The 14,201-nt window shown below is 46.0% G+C and overlaps 1 protein-coding gene across 1 annotated transcript in view; it reads left to right on the forward strand.

Moving 5' to 3' along the window:
- Positions 1-14,201, forward strand: part of CDC123 (cell division cycle 123) — a 458,927-nt gene that overhangs the window by 38,713 nt on the left and 406,013 nt on the right. Inside the window, exon 2 of the mRNA XM_078674168.1 lies at positions 8,419-8,490. Coding sequence (XP_078530294.1) covers positions 8,419-8,490 — 72 coding nt within the window. The remainder of the gene's footprint in view (positions 1-8,418; positions 8,491-14,201) is intronic.

Genomic DNA, 14,201 nt, shown 5'->3' on the forward strand with positions numbered 1-14,201 from the left:
AGAGTTCTTGTGAGGGTTTGATTTGGCTATTGGCACAGGCGGGGTGGGAGAGCTCTTTGATGAGTCTAAAAGTGTCCCGGGATTTGTTGGAGCTTTTGAGGATTATCTCAGCAAAATAGTTGGATTTGGCTGTGGTTATTTCCTTCTTGTATTGTGAGATAGTAAGTCTCCATCGTACTTTCTCTTGGTCTGAGTAGTGTTTTCTCCAGAGCTTCTCCGCCTTTTTGCAGGTGTTTTTTAGGTCTCTTAGTTTCTCCGTATACCAGGGGGCGGAGGGTTTACCTCTTTTGGTGATTGATTTCAGCGGGATGACAGCGTCGAGTGTTTTTGTGGTTTCGTGGAGAAAAGAGAGATAGTTTGTGGTGATATCATTTTCTAGTTTAAACGATGCCCCGACCTGGCATAGGTCGAGCTTTCCCTCCTCTTTCCTCCTCAATAGGTTCTTCCAGTCCCGACCCATGAAGGTTTTAACTTGTGAGGTTGTGGATCCTGTGTGGGACGGGATGTGGGAGTTGAACCTAATGAGGTAGTGATCTGACCAGGCTACTGGGAAGATAGTGTCAAGGGTTAATAGGTCTTCTGCTGCAAAGATAAGATCTAGGGTGTTTCCTAGTATATGAGTGGGGGTGTTTATCCACTGTTTCAGCCCTAGATTGTGGCAGGATTGAGTAATATTGTGCAGGGCTGTACGTAGTTGGTCATTGTCCCATATGTTGAAGTCTCCCAGTATCATCAGCCTGTTATGGGAGATTGACATGTTATTTATGACCGTGATTAGTTCCTGCTGTTGTGAGGCTTTGAAATGGCCCGGAGGTCTATAACATACAAGGGCCGTGAGGCAGTGTTCAGAGTCATATTTTAAGGAGATCCCGAGGATTTCTACACAGGAGATAGTGTCAATGTCCAGGGTAGTGATGTTAAGTTGTTCTCGGAAAATGATCCCCAGTCCTCCTCCTCGACCTGAGGGTCTGGGTTTCTGAATGATCTTGAATCCGTCTGGGCATGCAATGCCTAGCTCTGATTCTGTTCCTTCAGTCATCCATGTCTCGGTTAGAAACAGGATGTCGAGTTTGTTAGTCTCGGTCAATAGCTGGATTTCAGTTGCGTGTTTCGGTAAAGAGCGGACATTTAGAAGTCCGTTGATTAGTTTCCCTTTGGAGCAGCGTGCAGCTCCTACTTGGGCTGATGAGGAACGGGTCGTGGTGTTGTCGGGGCTGGGATGTGGCATCAGGGTTGATTTGGGGGGGAGGGGATTAATGTGAGGGAGCTGAGCTTGACAGTGAGAGCAGGCTTTGTCGTCCTGATGTACTACGTGAGGGGGAAGACGAGGGCATACAGATTTGTCTGCCTGTGTATTCAGTAGCATAAGTGTTTCCCTGCTGTATCTGAGCACCTCATGTGTTGGTGAGCAGCGGGAGGCGGGGGGTGCCCTAGGCCCGGCCTCGGCGCGGACGAGCGCAGACGAGCTTGCCTTAAGCGCGCCTTCGGCGCGCAATCGGCGCGCCCGCTGCGCTCGTCCGCTGCGCTTCCGATGGGGACACATGCTATGTAGCAGAGAAAGAAAAGGGGGGGGGATTGAGGGGGGGCGTGGCTACGCTGGTGGGCGTGTCCTGGCGACAGGCCAATCAGGTTGTGGCAGCTGAGAACCTTTACTCACGTAAGCAAGTAATCTGCTAAGTGGCGAGGGTGCAGCAAAGACGGCGATTTTAGAGCAAGCAAAACAGGTATTTACAGTGCAGAATTAAAAAGGTATCTGTCCCTGCTCCCGGCTGTGCCTCAAGAGCTTAAGCTAGTAAAACGCTGCGCTTGTGTTCAGCGCGCGTTTTGTGTAGAAGGGGGCGTGGCTACGCTGGTGGGCGTGTCCTGGCGACAGGCCAATCAGGTTGTGGCAGCTGAGAACCTTTACTCACGTAAGCAAGTAATCTGCTAAGTGGCGAGGGTGCAGCAAAGACGGCGATTTTAGAGCAAGCAAAACAGGTATTTACAGTGCAGAATTAAAAAGGTATCTGTCCCTGCTCCCGGCTGTGCCTCAAGAGCTTAAGCTAGTAAAACGCTGCGCTTGTGTTCAGCGCGCGTTTTGTGTAGAAGGGGGCGTGGCTACGCTGGTGGGCGTGTCCTGGCGACAGGCCAATCAGGTTGTGGCAGCTGAGAACCTTTACTCACGTAAGCAAGTAATCTGCTAAGTGGCGAGGGTGCAGCAAAGACGGCGATTTTAGAGCAAGCAAAACAGGTATTTACAGTGCAGAATTAAAAAGCTATCTGTCCCTGCTCCCGGCTGTGCCTCAAGAGCTTAAGCTAGTAAAACGCTGCGCTTGTGTTCAGCGCGCGTTTTGTGTAGAAGGGGGCGTGGCTACGCTGGTGGGCGTGTCCTGGCGACAGGCCAATCAGGTTGTGGCAGCTGAGAACCTTTACTCACGTAAGCAAGTAATCTGCTAAGTGGCGAGGGTGCAGCAAAGACGGCGATTTTAGAGCAAGCAAAACAGGTATTTACAGTGCAGAATTAAAAAGCTATCTGTCCCTGCTCCCGGCTGTGCCTCAAGAGCTTAAGCTAGTAGAACGCTGCGCTTGTGTTCAGCGCGCGTTTTGTGTAGAAGGGGGCGTGGCTACGCTGGTGGGCGTGTCCTGGCGACAGGCCAATCAGGTTGTGGCAGCTGAGAACCTTTACTCACGTAAGCAAGTAATCTGCTAAGTGGCGAGGGTGCAGCAAAGACGGCGATTTTAGAGCAAGCAAAACAGGTATTTACAGTGCAGAATTAAAAAGCTATCTGTCCCTGCTCCCGGCTGTGCCTCAAGAGCTTAAGCTAAAAAAACTGATAAACGGAGACTGGCCGGCCCCGTATTCGAGGTGGAAGATAGCTTCTCCACCACCAGGTCAGTGGAGGACAATTATATGTCCTTCTGCACCAAGATCACCAATACTTCAGAGCGTCTCGTCCCTCTGAAAAAATGCAAACCAAGGAGAAGAGCAGTCGCCCCTTGGTTTAACGACTCATTGAGAGCCCTTAAGCTGGCCTGCAGACAATCTGAGAGAAAGTGGAGGCAAGGCTATCTCGACTCCAACAAAACTCTCTGGAAAGACAACCTTCGGGCATACAAAACTGCCATTGTCCAAGAAAAGGCTAACTACTACTGTTCTACTATTACCAACGCCACCAACAGTTCAAAAAGTATTTTTCAGATACTTAGAAATCTAACTCACCCAGAGTGTTCCACGTCGACCCAGCCTCCCACCCAAGCCCTTTGTGATAATCTGGCAACTTTTTTCATTAATAAAATCAATATCATTATCCAAAACTTGAAGACTCCCCCCTTACTGGGAGATGCTTACACTCAGGGAGCTAGTACTAGCCCTCATGACTTGCCGCCTCGATCCTCCAGCTCGCCGGCTAGACTGCGAGAATTTTCTATGATCTCTGAACCCGAGTTTGAAAACCTGGCGCTCGGAATCACCTCGGGTTCCCCGCTCGACCCTCTGCCTCCAAAAATATGGAAAAGCTCTGGAACAGAACTTTTTGGCATCCTGCGCCAAATATGCAACCAGTCTCTGCAACGTGGCTATGTCCCAACCCCGTGGAAACAGGCGCTTGTAAGTCCGCTCTTGAAGAAACCCTCCCTGAGCCCAGATTGTCTTTCTAACTATCGACCCATCTCCCTACTGCCTTTCCCTGTGAAGGTAGTGGAACGATGGGTCAGTTCCTGCCTTTCCATTCATCTTGAGCAGAACAACCTTTTAGACGATCTCCAGTTCGGCTTCCGCCCTGCCCACGGCACCGAAACTGCAGTTTTAACAGCTATGGAGGATCTTCGCATGCGTGCAGACAGGGGCCAGCCAGTAGCACTAATACTGCTGGACCTGTCGGCCGCATTTGATACGGTCAACCATAGGATGCTGCTGCTGAGACTCAGGGAAGCTGGCGTGGAAGGCACAGCTTTGCTTTGGTTTCACTCTTACCTGCAGGACAGGAGACAGGCTGTCTCCCTCCCTCCTTTCCAATCTGCCTTCTCACCTGTGCCACAGGGAGTCCCCCAGGGGTCTTCCATTAGTCCCATCCTTTTTAATGTGTACCTTAAACCACTGATTACATTAATTAAGTCATTCGGGTTAAAAACAATTAATTACGCAGACGACACCCAGCTCATTCTCTCCTGGGAAGGAGAAGACTCTATCTCTCTGTCCTCCTTCCATGAGTGTCTTAGAGAAACGGCTGGATGGCTCCATAGGAACTCTCTTCAATTTAACGCCTCCAAAACAGAGGTTCTGTTCTGTGCTGGCACCACTCTATCTTGCCAGTTCCCGAATGACTTCTGGCCGCCTGAAACAAGGGAGAAACCTAAACCTGTCTCCTCGGTCCGCAACCTTGGGGTCATGCTCAACAACAAGCTGAATATGGAAACCCAGGTGGCAAAAACAGTGGGGATCTGTACGGCTCTGCTACGCTCCTTGCGAAAAATTATGCCACTTCTCCCTGCACAAGCCCGGGCGTTGGTAGTCAGGTGTACGATTCTGAGTCGCCTGGACTACTGCAACGCCCTGCTCCTTGAGTCCCCTGTCACGTTACTGGACCGGCTGCAGCGAATTCAATCAGCCGCGGCCAAGCTGGCTCTTGGCTGGTCGAGAAGGTCTTCGGCCACAGCGGCCCTGGCCGAACTGCACTGGCTACCCCTAAAGCAGCGGGTGGCTTTCAAGTCCCTTTGCATTGTATTCAGGGCTCTGCATGGACTCGGGCCAAGGCCCTTGCAAGCCCTGTTTCAGTGGTATATTCCCGCCAGAGATCTGCGATCATCCTCGGCGTATCTGGTAAGGGTGCCCAGATACAATAAAGCCAGAACTGGGGGTAGATCCTTCAGGGTCGCAGCTGCTAAAATATGGAACAGCCTGCCCATTGACATACGCCAGATCCCTCAACTTCTTCCATTTAGGAAGTGTATCAAGACCTGGCTGTTCCCTTAGACCTCCCCGCCTCTACATACTTTCGGTCTCTTTCCTCAGTAAAGTATTCTCCAGCGCCAGGAAGCCTGCAAGGTATCAGATGCGCTATATAAATAATAAAAAAAAATAAATAAATAAATAAGATGGGGACTGTCAGGTAGGCATCTTTCAAATCCAACCTGACCATCAAGTCGTTTTCCAACAGAAGATCTCGTAATAGATGGATACCCTCCATCTTGAAGTGGCGGTAAACGACATAGGGATTGAAGTCTCTTAAATTTAATACTAGGCGTTGACCGCCCCCCTTCTTCTGTACTAGGAAGACGTTGCTGCCAAAGCCTCCTGGAATGAAGGGTCCTACAGCAATAGCCCTTTTGGTTAACAATTCTTCCAGTTCTGAGTCTATAAAACTCTGTTCTAGAAGGGAAAAAAGGAGAGGCGGAGGGGGAAAGACCTGAAGGGGACTCTCTAGCATCTCTATCTGGTAACCCTGTACGGTCTGAAGGACCCAAACATCTGAAGTGAGAGTCGCCCAATTAATCACAAAGTGACTCAACCTGCCTCCTAACGGAGCCAAAGGACACACAGGACTTACAAGAGGACTGATTGTCGAAATTCTTGTAACCTCTGTTGACACCCCGATTAAAGTGGCCTCTGAAACCGCGAGATCTTGACCGGTAGAAACCGGTCTGGTCCGGTTCTTGCGTGTAGCCTCTGCCCCTCCTAGGTGCGTACCCTCTCTGAGGACTGGTATTAGAATATCGGCCGGTCGAGCGTCCTCTGCCATGTCCGGCCCTATTAGAGACCTGGTGCAAAACCCTCTTCAAGGCGGCTTGAGACTTCTCAAGGGACGCGAAGGTACTAACAAATTTTGCAATGTCTTTCACAGATTTGTCCCCAAACAAATGTCCTTCCGCCAAAGGGCCCGGTTCTGAAGAAGCCAATTCTACCAACTGTGGATCAATCCGAAGCAGGACTGACTTCTGTCTTTCGGACGCCAAGGCGCAGTTAGCGTTTCCTAACATGCAGATAGCACGTTGCGCCCAGCCCGCCAGGACCTCAGGATGAATGGCGTCCCCAGTTTCTTGAGCCTGGAGGGCCAGTTCCAGGATCTTAGCCAACGGGCCTGAAAGGTCAAGGACCTTATCTTGGCACGCTCTGAGCGCGCGATCAATCCCTTTCTTGGGGTCTTTTTTATATTTCTTGAGGAAAGCAGTCATGGAAGTGTCAATGTCGGGAGTGACGGCCACCTTGTGGGCAAAATCGGGACAGGGGCATTCAGACTTCAGTCGTGCTCTCACCTCTTTGTCAAAACCTTTGCGGAGGTGAGCTTCCAAATATTCTGCCACCGCAGGGGGGGGAATCCAATCTGAGGATCTAGGGTGTATGATATCGGATGGGTCAAAAGAGAAGGGAGAAGGGGTGACAGGGGGAGAAGCATGCTTACGCTTCTTAGTGCGCTTACGGGGAGCGGCATGCGAGGAATCTGTATCAGTATCCGTGTTTGTAGTGGTATCATCCGGGGAGGGGGAGGGAAGAGGACGGGTCGGTAAGGCCTTGTCACCAGCAGAAGACTCATTAGATTTATACAGTTTGTCATACGATTGAGCATGGGGCCGGGCCGGGTCAGTGGCCACCTTCTTAGGGGGAGGGAGGCGGGACGGGTCCGTGCCAGAAAGAGGGAGAGGTCTACCAGGGACTAACAGCTCCAGTTTCTTAGCTAAGGGAAGCAGGGCTGAGGAAAGGGCTTCATCAAGTTTAGCATCTAGCTTTTTATCAATAATATCCTCCATGGATTCTTCATCGTAATATCCATCATTGCCCTGCTCACCACACGCAGTAACCGCCTCATCACAGTACTCCATATCTGCCATAATCACAGAGAATTATACAATTCCACTCTATTTCCCCAGAGGGAAGCACAATTGCCAGCCCCGGAGAGGGCGTCGATCAGGGGAAGTGCCACGCGCAGGAGCCGGAAATACCAAGTAAAATACAGTCTCAAACCAGCTTATCAAGTCCTGTTCTAGGACTAATGGAGGCAAAAAGCCCTTATCTAGACTAGAAAGGGTTTCCAAAAATGTCCCTACTTCCACACTCACGAGGAAGATAGGGGACAATGCTCAAGACCTCCGATGCAAAAGCGGGAGGAAAACGCTGCTTCTAAGATTCTAAAATCGGCCCATCGGCTCCTGGCCAAACTGCGTGATTCCCCACTTCAGCCGGGGGCAGAGCGTCTCAAAGGCACCAGTCGCGGGCTGCGCGCGCACAACTACGCGCGCGAGCCCCTGAAGACGCACGCAGGAAGCCCAAAGGACCCCGGCGTGCGTCTCTTTCCCCGAGGGGGGCCAAGTCCCTCCAAATCGCGGACTGCGATTGAAAGCAGCCGCAGCTGCAAGCAGCAACGTGAGACACACGGGGACCTACGAGCGCAACACGCGCTCAAAAGAATCTAAGGGGACACGGAGCGGGCCGGAGAAGCCGCGCTCCAAAGCCGGGAAGGGAGGGGGCGCCGCGTACAGCGCGGGCTGGAGAAAAACAAAATGCAATAGCACAGCAACGGCACCGAACACACGGTGTAACAATCAAAAGTATACACAATATGAATATATCCACAATATCAAACACGCCAGAGGCGATAGCAATACTGCAGGAGGCATGCACAGAAGCATACAAGCATACAAAGTAAAAGAGCACTTATCTGGGCTGCGGAGCAGCAAAGAAAGAGGGGGCCAGATTAGTGTCTCTGTACTTTGTATGCTTGCTACTACTGTGATTGGCTGTATTATTGGAGGCGTGGTTGATAGCCTCATGGGAAATGTTGTTTTTTACTATTGTAGTTTTACTTTCATTGGCTGCTGTTTGTGCAGTAAAGAAATGAGAAAGCATAATCAGAAGCCTCCGGTGCTGCCATAGAATTAGAAATAATGATGAAACATTTGTACAAGAAGTGAAACACACAGTGCACTGCTTCGAGCAGATCCTAACAATGGAATTTGAATATGTTGCAAACACATGAATACTCAGCACGTGGCTTCCTTATTGTGGAACACAAATGAATACAATTTAGGTCAGCAAATTAAACACCACCACAATATGCACACTTTTCACTTTTTTCTGCAAATTAAAACACCATAAAGAAAACATGCAAGTAGGAAAGCTCATTCAAAAAATAATGAATTGTGAAGTCATCTTCAGCAGCTTTAAAATGGATCTCAGTGTGAGCATGCTGAAGCCTACTAATGCTAACCTGAGGTCTAGTGAACATAATTGTGGCCTACTGTTGTTAACCTGAACAAACTAAAATATTTTTTTTCCTAATCATCAAAAGCGCTCTAACAACTGCAGCATTCATTTTAGGCACAGACATGGCACGTTATTTTCAAGTATATTCCCTTGCATGTATGTCATAAAGTGTATCTGTAAAAATAATAAAATGTACGTGTGCCTGCTAACATGCCTTTATTCTACACTTTTCATTTGTACAGTGTTATCCTTCCATTACCACAGAATGTGATTGATTACTTATTGGATGACGGTACTCTGGTTGTTTCTGGAAGGTAAACTATTATTTTCATTATTGAACCATATTCTTGTCTCTTGCTCTCCCCCCAACCTCCTACTAAATGCTCAGCATGAAGTGCTGGAAAATGAATTGATAAAAACACACGTAGTTCCATCTGAGATGCAGCAACTCTTTAAGTAATAGGAAAGAGGTTGATAAGGTACAATTGGGCACATGCATCATTGTAAATACCAGTCGCAAAGTGGCAGATTCTCAGGGCAAAGATAGCGAATCTGCCCCTTTGCGACCAGTATTTTTGCATTTGGGATGCATCAACCTAAATGCAATTTCTCAATTTAGGTAATCGCAAATTTTGCGATTACCTAAATTGCGAATGCATTTAGGGAATCACAATTTGCGATCCTTCAAATGCAATGCAAGAAGTAATCTGAGATTGCGACTTTGCTTTAAGGAATCGCAAATTACGGGGATGGTAATTTGCGATTCCTTTGAAAAATGCACAAAAGTGCATTTTTCAAACTGCCATGTGGCGCACACACGTGCCCTAAGGGCATGTGTGTGCACCACATGAGCACACATGCCAATTTTGGGGCGCATCGGTCTGGCCTTTTCGCATCCTTGAAATTGCATGCGCAATTTGCGAGTACCTATTTGGTACTCGCAAATTGCGCATGCAATTCCCAGTCATTCCTATGCGAACGGGAAACGGCCTTTTGGGATGTACCATCCCAAAAGGGCATCGCAAATCAGAGAATCGCAAAATTTGCGATTTTCTATTTTGCGATTGCATTTAAGAAATAGCAAATTGCGATTCCCTAAATGCAATGTATGAAGCACAGAAAAAGGGCGATTTTGCCTTAAGAAATCGCAAATTACCACCAACTTCAGTTGGTGGTAATTTGCGATTTCTTTGAAAAAATTCACTTTTTTGCATTTTTCAAAGTGCCATGTGGCAAACAAACATGTCCCTACGGCATGCATGTGCGCCACATGTGTACACATACTTATTTCGGGGGTGCAACAGGGTGTCCTTTTGACACTCTGGCACCCTTGGAATTGCATTCTCAATTTGCGATTCTCAAATTGCGAATCGCAAATTGAGAATGTCTTCCCATTCACTCCTATGGGAATCCTAGCCCATAGGCATGAATGGGAAGGTATTCCTTAATTGCGATTCGCAATTTGCGAATCGCAATTACAGAATGCCAAGAAATTGCAAAATATGTGCAAATTTTTTATTACATCCCTTTTTGCGATTCTCTAAAAATCGCTATTTGAGAATCGCAATAAGTGTTTTTAGAAATCTCTAGATTTACTTGATTTCATCTGCAGCCGTTTCATCTGCAGCTGTTATTCATACCCTAAAACAATGACTTTATTATTGACAGCAATAATGGAGAGCTATTTATTTGCTCAATCCCCCACAAAGTCTGGAGCGAGAACAGTATGGTATCTTTCACAGATAGGAGTACTGGCAGAGGCTAATGGGACATGCCTGCTTTTACAGAACTTGGAAGAAGCAAGAGATTGGTTAGAAATAAATTAAAAATAAGTGGGGCAAAAATTTAGCCCTGCCTAACTTCTTGCAGCACTGGGAATATTTGCACCTCATGTCCAAAGTGAATCTGTACACAATTTCCCTGATGAAAGTTTTTAATTAGGTGCTCCATGGTAAACTCCATGCCACTTTGTAAGAAAGCAAAAATAGATTTACCAGATGCATCATATGCAGACAGAAGGCTAACAAAATCTAGAAAAAATTACCTCCTTATCACTTCAAACATGCATGGCTTGTTTTTGATTCCTGCCTAAAATGTTTACAGAAAAGTCTACTGTAGTGAAAAAAAAGAAAACCTAAAACACTTGCTTTCTCTATACATTGCATCTATAAGATAAAGTAATTAATGCATGCTGAATCAGTGTTCTATTGAGATGTAAATGGTCCCCAATCCTTTTTAGGTCTCGACTATTCTATTCCGCAAGGAATAAATAGACAAGAGTATTGTGGGCCAAATAAGCTTTGAAACCATCGCGGATTTCGTCGAGTGCATGTGCTCATGCACGCGCTTTTTACCATTTGCTCCCGAGCCGCCTGCCTCCCACTTCAAAGGGATCCGCTCCCCCGCCCACTGCTTCACAATTCACGGCCGCTAGGCCGTGTCTCGCATTTCTCCTCCCCCCCCGTCCCCACAGCAATGCCAAGAGCTTGTTAAGGCTCGTTGCAGGAATAAGTTTACCAAAACAACAAGCCCCCAGATTAAACACTGTGTAGACGAATAGTTAATTATTCAGAGGGCAACGTAGTTTTCCAGGCAAAATGACTCGCTTTCGAAATTTCCCAAAATATGTCCACCTCTTTCAAGATTACAAATGTGGCTTCTGGTTTTCGAAAGAAGAGGGAAGCCAGCTGAAAGGGTTTAGTTGTGGACAACATCGAAGCCACTTACACGCCACTCTTCCATAAACAGAACCCAGTATCGCTTCTGTGTTTACAAACAAGATAGCGGCTTCAAGGGGCCTTTAAAATTCAACACAGACTAGGATATGGTATCCTAAACAGCGCCCAACTGCTTTAAAAAATAAACCACAACATCGCCGGAGCTCTGTAATAGAAATGTACAACACACAGTGACGGCATTAATACTTCGGGCGGGAAGAAAGAGGCCCGGCCATGATTACTGCGGGCCACATGCGTGAAGTATGTGAAACTCATTAACTGAAGAGGGTGACAAGTGTATGCAGCCTGGACAAGCTGCCTGCAGAATCTTTTTAATACCCCCAACAGGGAGCTATTTGTAAACTTCACTGGTAGTCTTTTTGTTTCACATTAGCATCCCACAGATTATTTTAAAGAAACGGGTAAAGGCTCCTATTCTAATAAAGTTTGTAATGTATTTAAATGACGCGAGCTGTTGAGCACCGGCTGTGTTCAGTGAACTTTCATTGCACCCCTACCGGTCTCCTGTTGTGTATGAACGGCCCATCCCTTTGTAGGCCAATAAAACTGACCTTTTTCAAATTCGAAATTTAATTATTTAAAGGGTTAGATATGTTGATGTCTGTTCGCTAGTTCAGTTATAAATCAGGTTGTTCCACCAGTTGTGAATATGCCATATTTTGATGTTCTGTCTGATGTGGTTTTAAGCGTGCAGATATTTTGACACCCACAGACACCACAAACATCTGTAGCAGCAAATCAAAACGCAGGTAAACATTTTAGTATGAAGCGTCAGGGATTTTATGGGGCAAATAACATATATTTTTTTCATTTTTCCAAACAAGAGGTAAGACTGTTTAATTTATAAGTGTATGTCAGGGAATTTGTATGTCAGGGTCGCTGTTAATGACATTAATAATTTAACATCATAATAAAATTAAGAAAACAGTATATGGCCGAGTAAGTTTGACTCGGCACAACAGCAACTAGCTGTAGAGAAGTTGGGGAAGTTACCAGCAAATGCTGTATAGACTTCCCACGATCACGCCGGGCTCATTTGTGTTATGCCACACGCCCACTAAATGTAGAACATTTAACTTTAACCCCGCGGATGAATTTTTCCGTCGCCAGTGGATCAGCCACCTAGATTCGTCAGGCTGTTGCCATCCGTACACAGACTGTGTCCATGACCTGCTCACAGTGCACTTTAACCAGAGAAACTCATTGCCTGACGACCCATTCTCCTTGATTGCATAAGGCCCGTGGCAGGCATAGCATATACAAGCGCTACTGCCTACTTGTTGTTAACTGCTAGGAGTTATACGACTAATGACATAGCAGTGTGATAAGTTTGGAAGATGATCTTTTTATATTGCATTTCTGCACCTGTAACCTACAGCATGCCAACTTATGTTATGTCATGTTATTTTATCAGCGCTTGTGTAGCGCTTTCCTGTCGTGTGCAAGGCCTCACGCCACACTACTCAAGAAACAGACCAGTGAGGAGTTGCTTGTTTCTGATGTGCTAGCTGCTTGAATGCTAAATGGCAACAAATCCCTTGTTTTTTTTCTTTTTGCAGTTTTACATAGTACGAACTTATTTGCAATGCAATAAGTCTCGCATTATTAAAGTTTGAGCTATTGGTGTTGCATTATTATTAGCAAAGCCAATAGCTCAAACTTAAATATTGCGAGACCTATTGCATTGCAAATGCTTGTTAACACTTGTAATCCATAGGAGGGGAGTGAAGCAACCAACAGTATGAGGTGAGAGGGTGATAAGCCTGTTGGTCAAAGCCCAAACCCACTCTACATATATGTGAAAGTATTGGTAAAAATATATCTAGTAGACAGCTGCACTGTTAGCCAGACCTAACAAGAAAATGCTGGGAACACACTGCTTTTTTTCCTAGCTCTCCAGCTTTGCTGAAAGAATTTCACCCACAAGTTGAGCTGGGAAGTCATTATGGAGAAAACGTCTGACTCCTGTTTTGTGAATTGGTCAAATAGGTGCATTCAATAAAAAAGAAATTACAAGATGGCATTCAAAATAACCAGCAGGATCCAAGAACACACCACTGTGTCATGTTTTCACAGAGTCCGGTCCTTGAGTTTTAGGTGCCTTCTGTGACAAAGTGACATCCAGCAACTCTTTCTAAGCAAACAAGGGAACATTGGTTATATCAAACAAACACAAAAAATTGTGTGATACCCTCAGAGAAATGCTGTTTGCTTAATCAGCAGGTTAGTACCCGAGACCCAATGAGTTCTTTGTGTTTTGCTATTTGTTTGTTACCTAAATTCAAGGCAATTCCAAGAGTAGGACGAGGATGGCTCACTCACTTAATGTGACATGCTTCATCATTTGCCACCTCGTCCCACCCTGGTAAGATGTTACCACCAGAGCAGACTTGACCTCACAATAGGAGTTTTCTCGGGGAGTGCTTAGATATTTCTTCTCACAGGACAATGATTTAGGTCCAGTTATGACTTTAAAAAAGCATAGGATAATCCACTAAAGTATCCTTTAATTTGGTGGTATCCCTGGTTGATTAAAAGATTACAGGAGGCATACTTGGGTGTAATGACCTATATGCGTCACTGTACAAATAATTATGCCCACATGTTTCTGCCTCAAATCAGCCGTGGCTGTAAGGCATTCGTCAGGGCCGTGTCTATGCCCCCAACACTGCAATTAGTAAGTGCTGGGTGGGCTTAGATATAAACAGAGGACCTACTATCTCAACTGGTATCATTAGTGATAACCTATGAGATAAATACAAAAAGCAGCAAAAATTGTTGTTCATGAAATAGGTGAACAAGGAGTTACAGTTGACTTAATTTAGCACAATATTAGCCCAGAGAGATGGTCTCTTTTACCAAAAACGTTTAAAATATGTAGCACTATATGACACCAATGAATTAACAACAAATGAATGATTAGGCTGAGTAGACTAATTCTAGCCTTTGGTGACATAAATAAGGCTTGTCTTGTGCATATCCTATAACAATGCAGTGATCAAAATGAAGAAAGCAGACAAAATTAAATACCTAGAACTATTTAGCTAGGTGCTTCGTGGTCTGTTTGGGGTGGGTCTCTCCTGTAGACACACTCTTGAGTCACAAATAGATATATAAGATGGAGTTTAGTCAGATATCTCTATGGGAAACACTGTAAAATATGAAAAAAAGAAGAAAAAAAAATATATATATATATATTGCTCTACTGTGGTTAGAACGGGAATGGTAGGCAACATTTTCAGCCCCACATGTAGTATAAGTTATATATGGAAGCACAACAACACTTC

Source organism: Lissotriton helveticus, chromosome 1_1 (genome assembly GCF_964261635.1).
Source record: "Lissotriton helveticus chromosome 1_1, aLisHel1.1, whole genome shotgun sequence".
Lineage (NCBI taxonomy): Eukaryota > Metazoa > Chordata > Amphibia > Caudata > Salamandridae > Lissotriton > Lissotriton helveticus.